The 24,174-nt window shown below is 35.4% G+C and overlaps 1 protein-coding gene and 1 pseudogene across 2 annotated transcripts; both read right to left on the reverse strand.

Annotated features, from left to right (window-relative positions):
* Nucleotides 1–268: 268 nt before the first annotated feature.
* LOC144447940 (sodium- and chloride-dependent GABA transporter 1-like) lies at nt 269–11,294 on the reverse strand (annotated as a pseudogene). The gene is made up of 13 exons (XR_013482071.1): nt 10,993–11,294; nt 9,377–9,508; nt 8,756–8,987; nt 8,306–8,438; nt 7,147–7,281; nt 6,853–6,956; nt 5,773–5,897; nt 5,506–5,618; nt 4,244–4,384; nt 3,297–3,399; nt 2,371–2,471; nt 1,850–2,029; nt 269–1,605 (listed from the first exon to the last, which is right to left on the reverse strand). The product of XR_013482071.1 is annotated as a sodium- and chloride-dependent GABA transporter 1-like (transcript).
* A 7,274-nt stretch (nt 11,295–18,568) lies between these two features.
* On the reverse strand, nt 18,569–19,390 carry LOC144448703 (forkhead box protein E1-like). The gene has a single exon (XM_078138991.1). The coding sequence runs from the start codon at nt 19,388–19,390 to the stop codon at nt 18,569–18,571; it is 822 nt and encodes a 273-aa protein (XP_077995117.1).
* Between the last annotated feature and the right edge of the window lie 4,784 nt (nt 19,391–24,174).

The raw sequence follows: 24,174 nt of genomic DNA on the forward strand, positions 1-24,174 counted from the left end.
TGGCTTTGAGATGGGTTCGGAGATAGGTCGGAAATGACACTAGCGGCCAATATGAGAGTAAAACATAATCATTGACCTTTGACCCTCCAGAGTAAGTAAAATATAAATGAAGAGAAGTAGACATGAAACACGGCTTGTGACTGAAAGACCAGAAATACGAAATAAGTAGACAAGTCAGGATGGAAATAAATATAAGAAGTATAATAATAGTGAGGCCTGAGTTTCGGCGAAATACGCATGCGCATCTGCAATTTTTTAAAACCTCTTTTATTCATCCATAAACTAAAATATATTCTACAAATCGTATTTTCAGCCACTTCCAAATATTACAAAACGGCAAAATTCTATTCGGGATTACAATCAAGACTTGTAAGTTGGAAATGTTCTGTTTAGATTACTCTCTTCTCTGGGTTAATATTTCTTCCAGATATGAAAAACGCTCAAAAACCAAACCACTTTTTACAGTTTTTCACCTATCAAGAAACCATACAGTCACGGCTATAGCCAATAAAATGGTTTGTTTTAAATATATTCAAATATTCCAACCAATGGTAACGTCTGTACCAGACAGTTCTCCATTTTGTTATCTGCTTTTTTTTTTAGACAACTAATTTTATTGATTTTTACACCGAATATAAATAACATAATTAAATCTGTTCACGGCATTCAATACACAAAATGACGACACGCAGTTCAGCAGTGCCAGCTCTGTACATAGCATCTGAAAATTTCTAAATAAATCACAAAATTGCAAAACGTTGAACTACATAACTAAACCTATGGTGCTTTGAAGTCTATGTGCAACTGAATATTCTTGAAAAGTTATTTTGTTCGTCCACATTGGATACTGCTTGGTGACCAATCAAATATTGGCTTAGAGTGCAACACGAGTCACGTTCACATAGCTTCCTCCCCATTGGACACTGCTTGGTGACCAACGATTGGCCTAAATGTACAACATCAGGCACCATATCAGAGCCTTGTTTTGATTGGACACTGCTTAATGACCAATCAAGGACAATGTTTTGTATGTAACACCTGTTGCAGCCTTAGCTTAGCCCAGCTTCAGTTGGACACGGACACAGAATTTTGCCAATTCTCAAAAATTCAGTTGATACTGCATAAAAGTATTTTCAAGATAAATAATTATTAACTGTTGAATTAGTTTGTCCATAGACCCTCCACCTGTGGGCCCACTGGTGGAGGGTCTATGGATTGTCGATGCTTTTGTCGAGCTATTGAAGTTCGTGCAATAGAACAATAGTATGTCATAGTGCAAAGGTTATTGAGTTCAAAGGTTAAGGTTTATTTTATTGTATGTTAGAACACATTGTAGACGTTCGTAAATTTCGCAGTCGTCCATTCACATCCCTCGACCAGTACTGAGTAGTTGGTACAAATTCATGGTATTTTCTCTTCTTCAAGGTTCCATGTTCACTACTTCATTTCTCTCTTCTTTACTTGTACTATATCTGTTATAACGTGACGGTCTCTCACCTATAGACGGGTGTCTATTGATCCAGTGTTCATTATCACATGCTGGATGTCCCCTTTCCTTCCAAGCTGGTGTGGCAGGAGTCTGCTTGTAGTAATGTATCGTAACCTCTGTACAACAAACATAAAAGTACTAAATGAATTTCAAATCTAATGTCATTCCAAGTTATAAATCAAACCATGGGTTTGGAATTTTAACATGTCCATAGAAGAATCTTTAGTATGATTAAAGAAAGAGTGGTAAACAGTGAATTGGCTGAGGTATTTATATTAACTGGACCAGTTAAGTAGTGTTCAATGCTCCTCAAAGAGTTGTATTACTTGCTATTTGATACAAATGTACATTTTCACTTACTTCAAAAATGTTACCCTTAGCCATAATGAAGCTGATTACAGCAACAACTGGTATGTAAATCATAGATGACGCAGCCATAATCCAACCAATAATTTCAGTCCAATCAGGATACAAATATTCACCCCATGATCTTGAGTAAGTTAAAGGACGGTATTCAATGAGGCTTTTAACAAAGATACCCTTAAAGGAAACACAGTAGGTTATTAACATACAATGATTTTATTGGATAAATTTGAAGAGATACCACACAAGGAAATATAATAATAGATTATTAACATCGATAATTTGCATAGACAAATATGAAGAGCATATGATCCATTATAATTGTTTCGACTCTTGAACCATATGTATTGTACATTCTCTGATGCCCAACGTTAACAATCAAGAAACGACAAGACGTTTAAAATGGTCTAAAACGTTCCTTAAAGTTCCACTGCCAATTAGCAATTCTATAGTCTTAGACATTTAGATTTCAAAAAGTGATCGATTGATGTGTCAAGTTGAAATGTATTTGTACTCACCGCGCAAAGTAGTGGTGTGACGACAACCCAACAAAGCATACACCATGGGTCTGGTCTCCATCCTAACATTACTTCAAAATGTGTGTACATACGTACAGGACCTGTACAGAAATAGAGCATGTACATTACATGTATGTATCACAACTACAGCCAGCATTGAAATACATACCTTAAAAACCAAAAAGTCACTGTGAGTACAAAACTTCTAAACTATAACTCAAACTGATTAAAATCTGATGTGGTGAAAGCAGCTAGATGTCTTTATTTACCTCTCTTTCCATTTTTGTGTGGTTTCTTTTGTTCTGGGTGATTGCCGCCATCCCACATCTGACTCTATGTGATAGAAAATCTCGTTTGAATTTCAAAGATCTTGACAGGTTTCTTCAATCAATCAGCATGCTTCTTTCAAAATCGTTAGGAGAGACGGCGCCGCCACCGACTGGTCGTATCGTCAACGCAATCCTCCATCTGTACGTCTGTTTGTTTGATTTTTTTTTCAATTTCTTCAGTGTGCGCAGCTACCAACGTAACGCTTAAACTGGTTGGTTACTCAAAAGCGCGAGTTCAAACGAGATTTTCTATTACACAGCATCAGATAAGCGAAGGCGGTGATCACCCTGAACAAAACAATGTAAATAGAGGTAAATAAAGACATCTGGCCGCTTTTTCGACATCAGATTTTAATCAGATTGATTATAACTGTATATAGGTGGTGTTCTACTTAGTCGTGGTTTTCATCTAAAAGAATGTGATTCATAAACGTTATACCTGTATATCGGCAAACCACGATTCAAAGAACATAACAAGCTTTGAATTATTGTAATTTTAAGAGCCTGAGTGTAAATGTGGTCAAATAACGATAGGCTTGACTAGAACAGTCCTATCAAACATCTAATGACAATTAATGAAAATAAGGGAGAACTTACCATAAACCCAGCCTACAGCAGTTGCTTGGAAAAATGATACCCAAACTAACGGGACTACAGCAGCAGAATAGTAATCAAAGATCTGGAACACATACACACCACCCTACAACAAAACAATAATTTGTTGGGTTAGATAACAAATTTAGGATATCAAACTCTATCTATAAATGTGTTCCCTGTTTTATTACTATAGCAATGCAAGTGTAAAAGTTTCTTGAGTAAATCACTAGTCAGGAGATGTTGATGTATATATATATATATATATATATATATATATATATATATATATATATATATATATATATATATATATATATATATATATATATATATATATATATATATATATTTAGTACATTGGCAGTGCACTTGTGAAAACTAAAGCCATACCACTGTGAACAGTCTGTAGCACAGCAAATTCTTGAAAATACACATATATTTGGTGTTTCACTACCCCTTACTATTTGCCAAACTCGAAAGAAAATTCAGTTGTTATTACACGTATCTTGACCAACAACAAACATCATACCACACACAAGCCAGGTCATTACCTTTGAACAGAAAATATGGATTAAACACCGTAGTCTTTCTACGTCATGATGCCATGTTTACGCCGCTGATTCTGCGGTATTCGAAATATGTACAAAAAGTTATTTTTGCATAAGTTATGTTTGAGGGGGTATACTAGTAGTTATATCATTTTTCCTCCCTTCAGCTGGCAAATACTCGTTACCTAGTATGGTTTATCAAAACTCGTCTGCTGACTCGAAGTGTCAAGGTCCCTTAGGTTACTTGTATTTTCCTCGCCAGAACGAAGAAAAATAATATCTGAAATAATATGTAAATACTACCTTTCATTAGATGGCGCACTAATCTGTCTTCTTTTCGTCATATAAACATCCTACAATTCTACCAAACATTATGAAATACATGTATTTATCACTTACTTCCATAATGAGAACAAGTCCTATGATGAACCAAAATACACAACATGCCAGAATGAACAGCGGTTTCCTGTATGTGCCAACCCGGAGATATTGTGGGAACAAATCACAGATTGCCGTCACAAAACCTTCAACACGAAGAAACTACAGGGATAGACACAAAAAGAAACGAGGAAAATTTGAAATTGGTGACAAAGAACGTGTTAAATTTTGTACTTTTATTGATTACCAACACTGCATGCCGATCAAGTGTTCAGACCAACTCGGCTTCTAGCTTAAAAATCTTAAGATTACGGCATGTGAGATTTTTGGGCCTACACACATTGTTGGAATGTAAAATTCTAAATTATCATACATGATGCATCACTTTATTGGAAAATTAATTATGTGAAAAGTTTATATGAAATTTGAAGCTTGCATAGTTAACATATTGCCTAATTATCGAAAAATCATTAATTATGCAAATTAATCTTTAAGATTTTAAGTTACATCAGCATGCTTTAAACAACACATGCACTTCGTTACCAACAATACATGTACTAAATTATCTTAAAATTAAAAGATATTGCCTAATTATCAAAAATGATTATTTATGCAAATTACACATTAATTGCAATTTAAACCTACATAAAAAAAAACAAAGGCGTGTGATTTGTTATGGTTGATGGCAAGTTAAATGAAATATGAAGTTAGTCTAATTACCGTTACTCAATTAAAACAGGGATATGTGTGCTTTGTCATGGTTGATGTATGTACCAAACCATATGCATTCTTAAGATATACATGTAACATAACTATTGAAAATCATTAATTATTGAAATTACTCATTCAAGGTAAAAACTGTATCAACAAGCTTCACAGGACAGGTGCGCATTACTATGGTTGATGTATGCACCAAAGTATTTGAAACTTAAAGCTTGTATTCTTAACATATAACCTAATTACAAAAAATCATTAATTATACAAATGACTAGAATTATTAGAATATTAAGTGAAATACTCATTGCAACGCAACCATTCTCTCTAATTGGTGATAACCCGTGTAATTTCAATTTGAAATTGTTGTCTAAAATGCCACAGCCATTTGTTTGACCCTTACATGGTGAAATACGTCCATGCCAGCATTTTACATCTTCCCAATAACTGTTGTACTGTATTTGAATAACTTGCAGACGAAAAATGTTTTAAGGGTAACATGAATGAAAAAAATCTCTCGGAATTGTTTTATGATAGAGACATTTCAGTTTTATTTGTTTGAATAATACCTGGTTGGTGAGTCCCAGCAAAATCACGATAAAGAAGAACAATATAAACCACAGCAGGGCTTGAGGCATCTCTGCGATTGCAGCCGGGAATGCGATAAATACCAGACCTGTACCTGTATAAGATTCAATAATATAAAGATGTCATTTCTGATTGACTGAACTGTGTATAGGTCTACACCCTATTGTGTCAGTCTGCTATAATGCTTATCAAGATCTTATAAAAGTTTGGTGTTAGTGATAACAATTGTTAACAATAATGTTACATACCTGATTTTGCGACATCCCCGACTGGTACGTCGTATTTGTTGGCCATGAAACCCAGTATAGAAAATACGACAACCCCACCAAAAATACTTGTTCCAGCATTGAAGCCGGCAAATAGTATACAATCCCTGTAAGTAGACAAAATTCACTTTAGATATGACAACTTATTTTATTGCCAGTGTTTTCTGTTCCTATGATACTTAGCAGTAATGAATTTAATTTACTATTAGGTATATTTCACATCAATTCCCCATGCCATGCATAATTATGAGCTATCTAAGACTTGTGTTTTTCTTGTTTTGTAGTCCAGTTCAAAATACCTAGGGGTCACAATATTGGCGTTCGTGGTCATTTCATAGCTAGTACAGATAACTACGTCTTGGCTGCCAGATAGTCTGTGTAAGTTGGACCAGAGACAAGTGAGTGGCATGACAGTATCACCGGCACAGTAGCTAAATAATGGGCGAAATCAGTAGGAAGAAATCTTGCAACTAGATTTCAACATGTCCGCGTTGTTTAGTTAGCCAGCTTCAGAAACAGTATATATTATTTGTATCTTTGCTTATATCATAAATATCTCAAAAACTACTGCACCGATTCTCATGAATCTTGCTACACATCTTCCATATGCTAAACACAAGAACTGGTTAGATTTTGGTAAACATCCAATGAATTAAAGACTATATCTTAACAATGCAAAATTAAGCATAAGGTATCACATATCTGTTGTAAAGTTTGTTGATGTAGCTAACACGTTTAATGAATAATTTGCATAATTATGAAGTATTGGTAATTAGGCTATATCTTAAGAATGTAAACTTCAAATTCCATATAATTTGGAACATACATCAACGATAACAATAATAAATCCTTTAAAGCATGTTGGCATAGTTTTCAATTTTAATGATTAATTTGCATAATTAATTGTTATCGGTAATTAAGCTATATCTTATATCTTATACACAACAAAGTACAATCATGACGTCATGGACTGTACTCTTTACCCCAACCATTTGACAACCTATCACTATTAAAGTACTACAATTCTAATCTTAAATTCAACATATATAATGTCTCATTTACCTGTAGAAATTGTTTTTGAACTTGTTGTAACTTCCCAATGCTCCCAACGTACCAATACCAATGGAATAGGAGTAGAAGATGTGGGTACCGGCATCGATCCATACCTACACATGGTGGAAGAAGTCCACATAATTAGATTTTATAGTATCGCCATGGTTACATCCGATATGCGGCAAAAGATTCAAATTATACCATGTGTCTTTGCCTCGTAGTGACAAGGCCCCATGTGTCTCTCATATTTTCCTCAGCTGAATAAGAAAAATATTAGAGTAATGATATGTAAACGTTACTCACTTGAATATCTAGTAATCTTCTGTAATCTGGATAAAAGTAGAAGATAATGCCATCCCTGGATCCTGGCAATGTAATGCCGCGGATAAACAGTGCGACCAGCAAGATAATGGGGACTGTAGCAGTGACGTATACAACCTACAACAAACAAACAAACAAACAAACAAACAAACAAACAAACAAACAAACAAACAAACAAAAACATAGTATTCGAATTATAGCATAGGAAATCCAACGAGTTGGATTTTCGATTTACACCATGGAAAGGGAATGAAAATATTATTTTGTTTTAGAGTTTCTGTGTGTGACATTTCTCACAGAGTGTATATGGTTACTCATCTTATTGGTATTGGTGAGAGGAATATATATGTACAGCTGTGTCTTGAATGAAGTCTCTGATTGGTCGCTTATACATTATCGTAGATATAATGTATTTTAATTAATTAGTTAATAGTTGTATAAACCCAGGTGGACAATGTAAAGCATTCTTCATGTAATTATTTAGTTATCTTTCATTTAGTCAACACTGAATGAGAGTGTCATTCTTGCCTAGTCTTGAGTCAGGAAGGACGTATTTCCGTGATACCATGTTGTGTGGTTACGACCGAGTTCGGGAACGCCAAGATCATTTCATCCGAAGTGAAAAGCGCCATGTTGTTTCAATTAAATTTGTTTCAATCCCTATAAAGGAATCTCTGCGCAGAGCTGGTGTGTTGAATGGCAGTTGAACTGAACCTTTGCCTGACGTCAGCATGGATTGGTGTCTATAGTGTGTCCATCACTGGTATCTCACATTGAATCATGTAAAAAGTCCAAGAACAGTTGTAGATTCGCAAACGGACTATAATTAATTTGAACTAGAGTGAATTGTGTGCACTCTCGGACAATATAACTTTAAATTTTGACTGAAAAATACTCTGACTTGATGCTGTATTCCAAAACGAACATTTTTATGTTGTTAGGCAAAGTTTAAAGAATTGAACTTTCATTTTCGGGGGAAATTATTTGTCTCTGAGGTACATCCTGCTTTTAAGTTAAATTCGGTGATAGCCTAACATGACACGTCTGATCGTACAGATTAAAGGTTTCCACAATGCTACACTTAAAAGACATTTAAACGTTTGGTAGTCATGGTAACAAATTCATTACATCATTCTCTTACCTTGCCAATCAATCTTACTCCTAAGAACACACACAGGTATACAAGAATCCAGGCTACAGCAAGGGCTATGGACATCTCCCAGTTCACCGTTCCCATTTCTTGTAGACCATCTGATAATTTTAAAACTTTACTCCTGATAAGGAAAAATACTTGATGAGGAGGAATCTCAGGGAAAGTTCCATTAGTTTAAAAAAAAAGCTTCAGTCAATTAAATTATTATGTACAGAGAATATCAAATCTCCTAAAAATACACTATTTGGTTGTCTTTAAATGAAAGTTTAACATGTAAAGAAAATACGTCTTTCATGATAATTTATTTTCAAGCTATTGAAATCGGTTGAAAATGAAAATGAAATTTGGTTTTCTACCAAATAATTCATAACATGTACAGAAATCCATATTATCAAATGTCTCAATGGAACGATACAAGTCTCATGAACGAGAACTTACTCCCAAAACTCGACAATCGAAGGTATAGGATAACCATAGCTATAGTTATACGTGTAGTTTGCGTCGAAATTGTAGGTATTAACACATCGTTCAGTGTTCCAGCTGTGGCCACATGCGATCCATGGTAGTTCAGGGCTGAATGATTGATACAGGTAATATAATGCCCATGCCAGGATTACAGCATAGTAGATGTTTAACCATTGTAAAATAATGATATTAGCAACACCAATACCTAGAAAATAATTAGGAAGTTTTAGTAAAATGCAAAATATTAATTCTAGTGTGTATTTAATAACATTGTTACAACATTTGATATAGTGTAAGAACTCTCCAATGTTTTACAAAATATTTATATTATTAAGTCTTATTCTCTATCTCAAACTTTCACCTTCCAAGTTTTACATTTTCAACAAAAAATATATTTTTTAAAAAGATTGTTTTTCTTCATTCCCACTTTACATTTTTTAAAAATGTTCTCCTTGATTAGAGTTCATGTAATGTAATTGAGTAGATATGTCCTTGTTTTATACCTAATAACGTGCATGGCTAGTATGATGGTTGTGTACATCACATTATGACGCCCTCTATGACAGTATATGGACATTTTCTTTCTTTTCTTACCTTGAAATATTGGATACAGTCTCCAAGCAGTGATACCCCCTTGACTCATGAATTGACCAAGACCAACTTCAAGAATCAAGAGAGGGACTCCAGCAAACAGCAGCATCACAAAGTATGGAAAGAGGAAGGCAGCTGGAATGACAAAAGTGGCGACCATATTTATCATAAAATTCATATTTTGCCCCTAATTCTGGAAACTTAATTATCCATATTTAGCTGTCTAATGAGACTTTGACCTTTGATGCTATGTTCAAGGTCAAATAGCCAAATGTGTTCAAATGGTATATGTACACATCTGACATGCATAGGCTGAATTCAACAGAAGTATAAAATATTATGAAGCAGCAAAACCTTTTCCATTGTCCTTTTTCCCTATTTTACTTTCTCTGATATGTAACAAAACGATTTTAACACTGAGTAATAAAGCCTGTAACCAATGTGTGGTAGGATCTAATAAAACACCCTTTAATGCAGGGATTTGTATTGTAGTGCCCTCAGTGTTGAACTTCGTGACACATGCTAATTTCAACCAAACCTGGCACAAATGTCCGATACGGGTCTACATATGCACATAAATTTGTTTCATGGCCTGTGAAATAATGGCTGGATTCGAATATCCGTTATATTTATCCTGAATTTCACACTTTACCCAATAAATCAGGAAGTATAAGAGATCGAGATTTCATTTAAATGTCTACAACCATTTTATCTATGATGACCTTTCTAATGTGACCTTGAACTCCATGTTCAAGTTCAAATGACCCAAAATTTACACAATATTCATGTGCACCGCTTACATCCATTGATTGGTTTCCACCAAATCTGACACTACCGTCACATAATGTAGTTCAATATGACATCCCTCCATGACGTTCTCAATAAGTCAAACGAATGGCGGCCACATTTGTCATAAAATTTAGAATATGAATTAATAAGTTTATTAATAAATTAGTAAGAAACAATAGGAAGTATGTCATTGTAGAAGACTTGTCTATTAAAGGCCCACGATGCATATAAGTAAAGGAGATATTAAGATGTCGCTCATTACATGCTAGATGCTTTTTACCATGTTACACACTCACAGATCTCATACAACACCAGGTCCTATGAAACTGCCATTTTAAGATAGTAGTAATATAGATTGCTTATCTCCTGATGTTGGACTACGATATAATGAATATACAGGAAAATCTGTCACAATATTGGGTACGGTGGATCACCATTCATTCACGTGTAATGATATGCAAATGTAAGTGGTCAATGGTACAATGTTTGTATTGTTGTTTAGAGCCCTATGTAAACGGTCACATGCTATTTTTACCTTGACACTTTCATTCCGGATCATTGCTCATTCTACATCACGTGATTAGGTTTAACTTCTTTGTATATTTAAAACTATACCTTCTTGAAGATAATTTGTGAAAAATCGGAAAAAAATAATGGTGGTTTGAGACGTTTTGACTCATATTTTGAGAACCACAGAACCAATGACGTAGACACGGACTGCTGTGACGTAGGACACCCAGGCTATATAATCCATATATATTTCCTGTTCCTATTTCCTGGTTTATGCTGAAGTATAATGTCATTTATAAACACGGAGACATTGTTCTTACCTCCGCCGTTTTTGTAGCATAAATATGGGAATCTCCAAATATTTCCTAAACCAACAGAGAAACCAATCAAAGCTAGAACGAAGTCAGCTTTTCCAACCCACTGTTCACGTTTACGTTCTTCTCCTTTTTCCACATGTACAACTTGAACGTCTTGTCTTTCTTGGCCAACGACATTCTCCATGGAGTCGGTGCCGATAGGCGCCGCAAACTGATCAGCCATAATTAGAAAAATAACTAATTTCTCAAATTCTGGTAAAGTACTAGAGCACTGAATGATCAGAATTCCAACCTACGGACGTATGATTATGTCCTTGCTGTCAAGAACCTTGGTTTGGTCAGGTAATAGTCACTTTTAATTGGTTAGTTGGTGTTTTGATGGGTGGGTACGTTGGGAACAAAGAACTCCAACTACTTTAAATTCCACACACGGAAGTGAGTAGCCATATTGGACATACATCACACATGCAAGGGGCCAGTACGTCGAGACTGTACACACTTCTTACATTTGCATTCACTGTATTACCATAGGAAGCCTTCTGTTGGTTATTTTTCATACACAGCGGTAGAAGACGAATGGTTTCAGTTAGTTAGTAACATCTACTAGCATAGTTTATTTATGCTTTACGATGATAAACTTTGGGAAGCCATACATTTATTGCATATTGTAACTACTTTTTCAATGAAATTTTTTAAAATGTTTTTTTTTTAGTTCTTTCCGTGTTTCGTGAATTTAGGCTAATGGAGAGATTACACGCTTTACTTTGCATAATGTAGCATAAGGATGTGTAAATAAAGAATAGAGATAAAAAATTGCAATAAATTCCCACAAAAGAGCTCTTGTATGCAAATTAACATTTGGACAGACAGTCAGATGTACGTGATGTCATTGTATACGTAATACCAGAGACATCTTTGTAAAATACAGGTGAATATGTAATTTCTGACAAAGTGAACGGTTCTGTACTTTCACCTATTAGTATTACGAAGTTATTATATGAGTTTGATATTCGATATGAGTCACAATTTATTGTTGCTTTCTTTATAGACACTACATACACGAGACAGCAGAATAATACAGGTGTGGGTTTCTTTTGGAAAAGGTCGTTTATCACATTTCACATTTTGTTTGAATAGTGGGCGTCTTGTAACTCGTTGAATGTAGCCTATAGGGCACGTAAAAGTGAATGGTCATATGATGTGACGCTATTTTCAAAGACTATTTTCAAAGACTGCCATGCTCCAATACATCTGTTTGACACATCATATTACCAAATACAACCTTAATGGCCCTTGTAAGGGTTTGAATGGTTTTGACTAGTTCGATATACAGTATTGTTAATATGAAAATTGAAGTTATTATTACAATGTATAACTGCATGCACCAAGTGTGACTGTTTAACCTTGAAGATAAAGGTCAATGTCAAAGGTCAAGATCTAAGACGACTGTCGTACTTGTATGGTTGTATTCATTTAAAATAAGTATGTGTTTGAGTAAATTTCGAAAGTAATGACGAAAACTGTGAATTCTTATGGCAATGTGGCTGACGTTCACATTTTTTTAAAGGAAATAGCATCATGTGTAAGGTAACTTATATTGAAATTGGCTTATGAACTGTAGAACCTCACCTTTAATATCATAACATTTTCTGGTAGTAAAAACACAAAACTATCAACGACATGCCTACCAACGATAAACTCTGACAGTAAAGGGTTCAAATCCCCTTTGATGTGAATAATAGAAGTAAACACATAACAAAATCATTCTGCGTCCATTATGGAGCTGTATACATAATGCCGAAAAAAGGATTAAATCTACATTATCACATCGTCGCAAACTACGGCCTGTTTTACGGCAACGTTCTTAACGAGCCTCCCACAGAAATAATAACGCTGGCTTGCGAGAATGCATTATCAAAACGAGTGCTCCAATACACAGGGGCGTGTAATATTTCATAGATTGTTGTTTTCTTATTGCTTAGAATGTCGTTTTCTCTGGTTTTCTTAGGAAAATATCGTACGAATCTTGCTGCTACAAATGTATCAATCTCTATACTACTACTATACTTCCATTTACATGTAGGAATATATATTAATCAAAAGGTTGTTATATTTAGTCTGTAGACCTGGAAAACAACAATCTATGAAATATTACACGCCCCTGTGCTCCAATACAACATTAAAAAAGAACATTTTGGGCCTATTAAAGTATTATTGTAGGCTGAACAGATAGTGTGGTACACAAACGAGGTCGAAACTTCCCTAACTTGTAGATAAAGTGATTATAACAAGGGCTTTGTGTCTCAGTTGTGTATAATTTGCTGAAATATGGCCATAACAATCTAACAGTGGATATGAAGCATTGATTGTTATACCGAATGACGAAGTGTGGCATATCTTTGAAGGTCTTCTTCAATGTTTAGGTTTCCCTAACCTGACAATGTTTTCAAAACACATCACGGTATATATTAACGGTGCTCGTGATTAACACTTTGACCACTGGTGGCGCTCTTTTACGTTATGCATCTTGTCATCACCACCTGTTGACTTGAGTCAAACACTGACAGACAGACATGAAATACTGCTTGTGACTGACAAACCAGATGAAATGTGTAGACTGATTATATCCTGAGGTCAGGATGGAAATAAATATAGCAAGTGTAAATAGTATATATAGTGAAACCTACGTCTCTACAATTGTTTTGAAATCTCATTTATTTATCCATCAACTTAAGTGTATTCTATAAATCATTTTCAGCGACTTCCAAATATTACAAAAAGGCAAAATTCTATTCGGGATTACAATCAAGACTTGTAAGTTGGAAATGTTCTGTTTAAAATTACTCTCTTCTGTAGGCCATATGGATGAGGACTGGGTATTTATTTGGATTTTTAATTTATAAAACAATTTTATCTTTTCTTCCTACTTGAAAAGTTAATGTTAAACAACCTATGTCAAGTTCTTGCTTGTTATTCAATAAATTGCAAAAGCATAACAAATATGTAAAATGTTTGTTAATTTGAGTATAATAAATTTTAGCAAAATTTTACAAACACAGACTTAGTCAATGTTGTTTGATTTTGATTGATTTTTCAAGTAGGAAGCCATGGTAAAATTATTTTTTAAATTAAAAATCCAAAATAATTAACAAATCGTAATCCATATGGCCACTTTATTAATGTTTATTACGGAACCGCAAGAGGGCGCTATACACGAGTGCGCTGCTGATTCAATCATACTTTGAACGGTTTGACCGAATTATAGTGGATAAAGGGAAATAAAGTAAAATGTAATCAGGTGTTGAAAGAATTCGTCGTCGCCACTTTCAGACTGATTATCACGACAATAATAGCTACTTTGGGTATAGGCAAGTTAGACTTATACTCCAAACATACTTCTCCTGACCGTAGGGGGCGCGCTTCACAAATGTTACGCCAAAGATAAAAAATAATGTGGTAAGTTCCGTAACAGTAGACACTATCATTTTTATGTGACGTGCAAAACTGATTCTTTAGGACCCCCCTCCATGTTCTCCTATATATCTCCTTGTTTTAAACCTTGTTTTTCTCCAGTAACTTACTGTATTATATTAATGTATACAAATCACCATCAAGGGTAGCCATAATCTCTTGCCAAACCGCATCTGTGATATCAGAACATCTCATGTAGTAAAAACACAAAACTATCAACGACAGGTCTACCAACGATAAACTCTGACAGTAAAGGGTTCAAATCCCCTTTGATGTGAATAATAGAAGTAAACACATAACAAAATCATTACGTCCATTATGGAGTTGTATATATAATGCCGAAAAAAAGGTTTAAATCTACATTATCAAAATGAGTGCTCCAAAACAACAATTAAAAAGAACATTTTTTGCCTATTATTGTAGGCTGAACAGATAGTGTGGTACACAAATGAGGTTGAAATTTCCCTATCTTGTTTCTTAGTTGTGTATAATTTGCTGAAATCTGGTCATAACAATGTAACAGTGGGTATGAAGCATTGATTGTAATACGTAATGACGATGTGTGGCATCTCTTTTAAGAGTTGAGGATCCTCTTCAATGTTCAATGTTTAGGTTTCCCTAACCTGACAATTTATTCAAAACACATCACGGTATATGAGGTGCCCGTGATTCACACTTTGACCACTGGTGGCGCTCTTTTAGGTAATACATCTTGTCGTCGCCACCTGTTGATTTGAGACTGACGTTGCCTTTGAGATAGCTACGAAGAAATAACACTCGGGACCTATATAAGACTGAAGCGTAATGTGTTATGTGACCTTTGACCCTGCAGAAGAAGTAAAGTATAAATGAAGACAGATAGACATGAAACACTGCTTGTAGCTGATAGACCGGAGTGAGAGGTAGTAGACGGATTATATCCTGCAGTCAGGATGGAAATAAATATTACAAGTATTTATATAGTGAGACCTGAGTTTCGGAACAACACGTCTCTGGAATTTTTGGCTGAATTCTTTTGTGTTCAACCATGAACTAAAGTATATTCTACTAGTCATATTCTCTGTGACTTTCAAATATTGTTACCAAAACAAGTAAAGGTCAATTCGTGTTAAAATCAAAACTTAAAATATTGTATACTCCACCATCTCGGGTTTATTTTTATTAGGGAACTGACGAAACAGAACCATGTGAAAACCAAAGTACTATTTATAACAAAGTGTTCAAAGTCATCTACTACCTCCACCAGTGATTCATGTCTTGATATACCACACAATTTGTTTTATTAGGCCTTATACCAAAAAGCGCGCAATCATCGTCCGTCGTAACACACGAGTCAGCTGTCCACACATATAACATATATATTATATTATATTAGTGTGTGTATATAGTTTGCTGTTTTCTCTCCAGTGTTACCTGCATATATTGGGCACTAACTGTGGTGACTTGTAATCCCGTTTCATTGGGCTGTCTAATTCCTTGTTTCGACTTGTTCTTTGTTGCTATTATATTATGTGATTACATGTCACTTTTTATAAACATATTACTAGATGTACTTTGATACAGTACTTTTTATACTTTTTTGCAATGTCCATACCAGTGATTTTTATACACAGAAAATAGATGAGAAATATCTTTATTACCGAGATGATTTTATCGCATACATATTTCTAGTTTTGAGCTATCACGCATGTTGTAATGGAGAACAAAAAGGGCATATAAGCCCTCTTGACGTTGTCGAGCAAGCTGTCTACAAATATACCGATAACTTCAGCATGTGGGTTGTAACCACGCTAATAGATTCTGGGTCTAGTTTCATGTCAACCTGTCAAAAAACAACCTTAAAACAATTAAGTTGACATAGCCATTGATCGGGTCGGCTACTCTGACCACCGGGGTATGATGAAACTATGATGAAACACCACATAAAAAAACACGTTAGAGTGTAAACTTTGATTGATTGATTTCAACCGTACTTTTACCCGCATCTTTTTTTTTTATAGAGAGCGAAGAACTGAACTGTTGTTTGATATTTCCATCACTGTGCAATCTGTCGAGTTATAATTATAAGGCTCTAACCACGGACGATTATATGCGACCAATCATACCTTGGTGTTCAACAGCTTGCAATGGTAGAACAGTTCTATAGATTTTTTTAAAAGCTAACTAAGTCATGAAATTACTCAATGCGATGTACATGGCCAATGCTATCAAGGAACAAAATGTTGCTTGATTCTTTATAATTATAACACATTTTCAAACCTTCATCTCCGCACTACTGCCTTAAGTTGTTGAGAGATATGGTGCAGAAGTTTCCAACAATGAAAGATAAATCATTTCCACATCAATCAACTCGTTATTTCAAATGCTCTAGGCCCATATGTCTTCTTCTACTCGTGTTTTAGAACGATACTCTATACACTGAACTTAATTTTTCGTGACTACGATTTCTCTCTTCAAACAAACTTCCTCTTCTTTTTATGAAACCGTTTAACGTTAAGTGTTTATCACACCATTTTCTCTCTTTTATATGGTAAAAATGCATAAAAATGGAAATGGTATGGAACCATCATATATTATTGTATGTTGACAATGTGACCTGTCATTTAACTGTTAAGTTGGTCACGTGAATCGACCACAGTTTTCGTTTTTATTGCAACGATAAACCTTTGCCTCTTCCCTGAAGCAGTTAGTATTTACTCCACGCCGTAAATTCTGTGTACCTGTCATGGGTTTACATCCTTACAACAAAGAGTACTATCAACTAACGATAAACTCCCCTTGGCTACATCTATATATACTGTATATAGCATTGTATAATAATACCTAGCAGGTAAACAGGGCTGTCTGTCACAATTCAAGCGTCGCTAACAACTATTACTACCGACATTTTATGAGGGCGATTAGTTTGTAAACAGACTTGTTTGTCATCAGTGAAGCGTGTACTGGCGGCACAGAGGCACGGGACTCGCAGTACGTCTGTGTGATTGAAGGTCGGCATTAAAAAACAACTAAAACTAACAGAACTGCGTATGATGACATTAAAAACTATATCTCCTTATTTCTGTGTATACGTTCTCTTTCCAGTCTCTCTCTGACGCTTTCTGACTATCCCTCTGTCTGTCTGTCTGTCTGTCTGTCTGTCTGTCTGTCTGTCTGTCTGTCTGTCTGTCTGTATGTATGTATGTATGTCTATATGTCTGTCTGTCTGTCTGTCTGTATGTCTGTCTGTCTCTGTCTGTTTGCCTGTTTCCTCTCTGACTCTATCCCTGTCTCCTCCTCCCCATCGCAACATTTTCGACATGACATACCACAGTTTCAAAATTATGAAAACACACTATTGTGGGAAATGCAACTAATGTCAGTCGAAATTTATCATCAATTTCTTATAACTAGTGCATGTTAAAACTCACATACAGTATTAGACACTTCAACCAGATATGCGTACGTAACCCCAACCAATTACCAAAATTTGAACAGGAGAAAAATGGAACTTAAGTTGTGGGATAGACAACTGTTCAGGTCAAATCTTATGATGAGGGGGCGGGGAGGTGAGGGGCAGGGGAGGTGAATGAATAGGCACCAGCCAGGAGCAATGTTATACGATCGAACGGTAATAGTGAATGATATAAAACGAACACAAGCAACACTCAAGAATACATACACACACAATTGTTATTATCTTTTTGGTATATTTATTTTACCCTATCAGATTTACATATAAAGAAATAAAACACTAAAAATGAACTTCCCAGCTTGCAAAATCAATATTTACAATAAAGTCAACCTTTAAAAGAGAAATTTGTTTCGAAATTCATTAGATTGCGTAGTATATACACCCTTCAAGATAAGGCAGCGTGTTTTGTAAACTCTGTACATGAAGGTAAAAGGTTCGCAAAAAATTAAGATATTATCATAATATCGGCATATTCAATATTTTTTTCATAAAATCTACACATTTTCCGATATTTTCTGTTTAACAAATATAATGAATTCTTATATTGATTTCACATCGTTAGGCAGTGAAAATATATCTCTGTAAATATTCAATATTACTCGGGGCAACGCCCTTAAAAGGTCAATAAATGTCATGTCCATTTCCATGTTCATTTCATTTCATTGCTTGAAGTTTTGTGAAAGTGTCCTGCCACGTAGAATAAAGTGACATTGAAACCGGGGAGGTCGACATCGGAGTTGGTTGCGTTGCCATGGTCATGGTCATTGGTTGACCGTGATAAGCTGTCCTGGAAACTTGTTCTGGAGATGATTGTAGTGGTACTGCTGTTGCTGACGCCGTGTAGTGCTGGGGGTACGGACTCTGGGTAGTGAAGGCTGGGTTGAAACCCGGATGCGATAGATAACTGTATGGTAGGGAAGATGCTGTCATGGGAACGTAGGCTGATGGGCCGTATGCGACGTAAGGATGAGGTTGGTAGCGGTACATACTGCTGACAAGGTCGTAACACTGACGAACCCGACGACGAGCCTTACGACGTCTGAAATCACCTTTGACAAAATCTTCCAGGTTGGCTGGGTGGATAGACCAGAAGTTACCACGACCATCACTGCTTCTACCATTCTTGATAAAACACTCGTTGAGTGACAAATTATGCCTGATGCTGTTTCTCCAACTTTTGTCGTTGTTTCTGTAGAATGGATGGTTGTCCATAATGTATTGGTAGATGTCACATAATAACAGCTTTCTCTCACGACTACTCAGGATTGCTTTGGCGATCAGAGCGATGTATGACTCACCCGGCTTTTTGTTGTCGCCTGGACTGTTCCTTCCTGAGAGCGAAGACGGTGACCCGATGTCTGAACTACTTAGACTAGTCTCGCTGGAAGTAGTCGATAGACTCCCGGGTGATATTGGGTTGGTGTGAGAACCACGTCCATCATTGCTTGTAAGTGCTTCCACGCTGAACAGAGTCATTTCTGCTGATATCAGAATATGATTTGTACAGATAAGTGAACTCAAGTTGCGATGAGTGTAGGAATGATTTGGGTCAAGACATCAGCTCCCTTATAAACCTTTATGCGTCGCTGTGATTGGCCGAAGTTTGATTGACAAGAAACGGACAATACACCCCAGTCAATCACCACCATCGAACACTGGAAACTGAAAACATTGACAACCTCCAAGTCAACAAAGAAAAGGAGGGGGACAATTCTTGACTAATGAAGTTGTCACACACCATGTGAAGTATCACCAGTCGGGGGGTCATCTCCATTGTCTTGTTACATCTCACAGTGAATCTTAAACACGGACACCCCCACAACAACTCTTTTGTTATGGTTATGAAGAAAGCAAAATTGTGTATTGTTATTTGGGATTGGTGGGGCGTGGGATCAACTAAGGCATTGTCTATTTTTTGATGAACACGGTTTTCTGTAATGGGACGAACTTACCCTAGAAAAAAGAATACATGTAGTAGATACAAGCGTACAAAGTATGTGTGCAGAATGGCACGTAGAAGAACACAAAACTAATAGTGCATTAAATGACTACTAGTATCTAATGATAAAGATACATTTGTTCTCTGTGTATTTCAGCTTGAGTTAACATCATTTCTTGAGAGGTGCATGTACAAAAATTAGGCTAAAGTTGAAAACTTATTGTACAGACGCTCATTATTACGCGCTATCCTTGTTTTGAACGAGAACTTATGTCTTTTTTATCACTGTTACTGAACTTACAACGAGCAGGGTCAAAATCTGCAATCAGGCAATCACAATAAAGATTTTTCTTTTTTGAGTTGTTCGAGTGATAAAAATCCCCCCTTTCTACAAGTTACACGTACGTGCTAATTACACAGCCGTTTTACCAGTTCATAGGGGACTGTGGTTTGATATAATATGGTCAACTGATTGCGTGCGAATGTAGCTATGCGATTACTTGAAAGATAGCTCCGGAAATACCCAAGAAGCGTCTCTGAAAGTATATTGCAGTGTGTCTACATTTAAGGTAGTGCTACCTCCGTGGTGTAAGTTCTACGTCATCATGTTTCTCGAGCAAAGCAAGTTGATCATTCTAGGTGGCCAAAATATTATGAAATTGTAGAATTGTTCTGAAAATTGTGACGGAAACAAATGGTATTGTACGAATTCTTTAAAATCGGTTTTAAAACTTAAGACTATATTCTGTTTTGTAATGGAAGTTAATACAGATACGCTATGCCTTAAAGTCTGTATAAATGCCGAAAATCAAAGTTCACTTTTTAAAAAAATGTTTCAGATTTATTATAATGATGTGAGCTATTTCGTGACATCATTACTAGTATTATCCAAGTGCACATGTGCGCTTATTACAAGCCAGGACTAAATATAGAGTAAGCGTAGAAATTACTATTTTTCTCAAGAAGACAGTTTTTATTCGTTATCTGCAACACACGATTGCAAATTGATGTCAACGATTAAAATGACTATCGCCAACTACGGTGAAGAATTGTATTCCCCTGTGGTAAAAAATACCGTGACAGCAGAGCCCACGTACTTTTTGGTGACACCGTGTGTGGATATAATTCCATGTGTTTCATAACAAAATATTTATTGTATGTAATAAGATAATCAACAGTCAGCAATATATTAATTATCATTTCAGAATCTGTATAAGTATGTTTGTGACGTCACAGCTATCTCGAAATATACATCTGTAGATTTGATTGACAGCTGACCCGTGTGTGTTGTCAACTATCTGATTATCACACCCCTCCCAAGGTCATTGTCAGTTTAAAGTGTTGTTGTGCTAGAGGAGTACCACACGTTATTGTGACAAGTGTGGAGTGATGTTCTGTTTATTACGTGATGTACGTGATGGCTGTTGAATTGAAAACAAAAGATGGAATAGTTGATAATGAGTGATAAAATGTGATTACAAAGTTTGATAACTCTCGTTCTGTTTATTTCCGACAGTATCGAAATGTTACATTTTGTACCTACCTTGTTTATTTCCTTTTTTAATCACCTTGTCTATATATGTTTCGTATTTATGACATGGCTCTGGTATAGACGGCTTTTACGATGTTCAAAGAATTTTAGACTCTGCTTATGTGGAAGAGGTGCGAAACATTGTTATTCCCCTCCATTAAGTTGCGATTTTTCGACAATGTAAATTCGACTAGCAACTTGAAATATTATGAATCTAAATTACAATAAACCGATTTTCAACATTTTTTATTCTCGATCTGTAAGGCCATGTGTATTTTTCAAATAGGCAATATATATATTTGGTCGGGGTGGCGGGGTGGGGGTGCAAGCATTGTAGCAGCAGATGTGTTGGGGGAATTGATAAGTTGAATTATACAAAGAAAAACTTTGTCAGCCAAAGAGTAATGTTGATAAGGCTTCTCTCTACTTTTAGTTCTCCAAGAATAGTTTTCAACTTCTTTGCTTGAGACGTTCCCTTACTTTGATTCTGAACAGAGAAAACCATATTTTACGTGGAAACAACAATCATCACTTTCCTGTATACCAGAAAATAAAACAGCAAATGTGGCGAAAAGTCACATTATGAAGGTGGCGATATCATGTCATTTCTCGTTGCTATTTCTCCATAGCTAGTGATATAGTGTTCCTGATACAGGGGCATCTGTAGATCAATACATGCCTTTTCCTGCTTAATTTGTACAAATTGTAATTTCCGACTTTGGCAACTAACACAATTTTGTCTGAGTTTCCAAGCAATGTCAATAAGAACTTCCGTGGAAACCTTTGCTACGTTCGACCCTGTCTGACCCAGACAAGTAGGAGCCAGCAATTACACGCTACATAAACAGTATTGTCTTCAAGTTCAAGTTGTTCTTTGCAATTTACTAGAGAACACTTGAGATTTTACTGTACTCCGTCTCTTAGTTTTCACAACTGTTTCGAAATTTCAAGAAAGTTTTACCACTCACTTCAGTGGAAGTATAGAATATATTATTGATTGCTTGATTGATTGACAGGTGTGTTACAAATGATGTCATCAATTATCCGATTGTCTTCACCCTCCCATGTCATTGTTATGCTGTGATGTCAGTAAAACGAGTGTTAAACACCTTTGTCTAAAGTGGTGCTTAGTTTATTTGGATGACAATTGCTACATGATGTTGATTGTGTTAATGACAGATTTACAACAATGAGTACACAGTTTGATACAACTCTAACCTTGTACATTTCAAAGACTAATAGATCACACTGTACGCCATGTCGATGTGTTACTAGTATCTCTATTAACTCATTTACAAAATGCTCAGGTTGTTTGAAATACCACCACACGTACACCTGACTAGCTCGTGTTTTCGAAGCTAATTTTAACCTTTAACGATGCTATCAAAATGTCTTCTACTTCATTGTTTCCCTCCTATATTTCTCTTTATGCATGCAATGCTATTTTAAAAGCTATTTTTTCTTTTCCCTAATCACACGTGACGTCACAGCCTGTAAAACTACCAAATATAATGCAATTCTTCTGACCCAATGATTTTCACATTACTATGTATTAATATCGACATCTCCAATTTCAATCGTCGACGGATGTATTCGGATCAAATACACCCAAATTAAAGTATGGCGAAGAATACCGTCGTAAAGACAACATCCATATTTTCGACGGCAGTGACATTCACAGTGAACTTCGAAAATATAGCTCAGGCTAGCTAGAAAAAAATTAAAGAAGAAGTATCTATTTAGCCAGAATGAGAGATTTCCCATTACGTCACCCTCTCATCCCTATCTATCTAGTCTTTGCATACACACGGGTTGATAAAGTAACGTTGGCATCGAACCACAGTAGTCTACATAGGACACTCTCCAATATCAAATATGCAAAATCTATAGCTAGAGAAAGTAAAGTTGTAAATAAATTCCTGTAAATGTCATCTATCGAGATATATGGTCATCATAGTAGTATTTATTTATTTATTTATTTATTTATTTATTTATTTATTTATTTATTTATTTATTTATTTATTTATTTATTTATTTATCTATGTTCTGTCTTTAGACGTGTCATAAATGCTCACCCTGACGATATAGTTTACCTAGAAATTTCAATAAATATATACATTTACGAGTCATGATGTGTAAATAACACACTTATCCTGTTCCACTATAAGCTATTGATCTATCCTGTATCTTAAACACATTTTCTGTATCGCTCAATCCCCAAGTCTCCTTCATAACTTCAAAAAACAATCTGAACAAGATATTATAAAGTTACAGTAGTTCTCTTTTCGCCTCTTTTGTCTCTACTGTCATAATAATTGATATTATCATAACGGGTAACGGTTTCTACAGACTAATAGACCATAGATTATACACTTGTACGGTCTATGGATAGACCATAGACCCTCCACCCACGTGTCTATCAATCTATGGATAGACAGACAAAACATCTAACTTCAACGTGATGAAATCATAATTTGCATTAAAACCAGACATCACATTGGTAGCACTCTATCAAATGTTATAGACCAAACTAGACTAGACTAGTCTGACACATAGACTAATATAGTGTAGACAGATCATAGACCCTCCACTATAGACTTATTAATATCATAAGTAAACTCGTCTGACGTCTGATGTCGATAGAATTAATTTATCATATAGCATGTTACTAAAAGAAAAGGAAATCCATATTAATCCAAAATCTTCGAAACTTTTAAACCGATATTTGCTCATTTTGAAAATAAAACTTTTAATAGATTTAATTTCGTATTGCACCGAAATTTACAATTA

The sequence above is a fragment of the Glandiceps talaboti genome, chromosome 17 (genome assembly GCF_964340395.1).
Source record: "Glandiceps talaboti chromosome 17, keGlaTala1.1, whole genome shotgun sequence".
NCBI lineage: Eukaryota > Metazoa > Hemichordata > Enteropneusta > Spengelidae > Glandiceps > Glandiceps talaboti.

Coding starts and splice junctions, on each gene's coding strand:
- LOC144448703 (XM_078138991.1), bottom strand. CDS start 19,390: ATGACTCTGTTCAGCGTGGAAGCACTTACAAGCAATGATGGACGTGGT.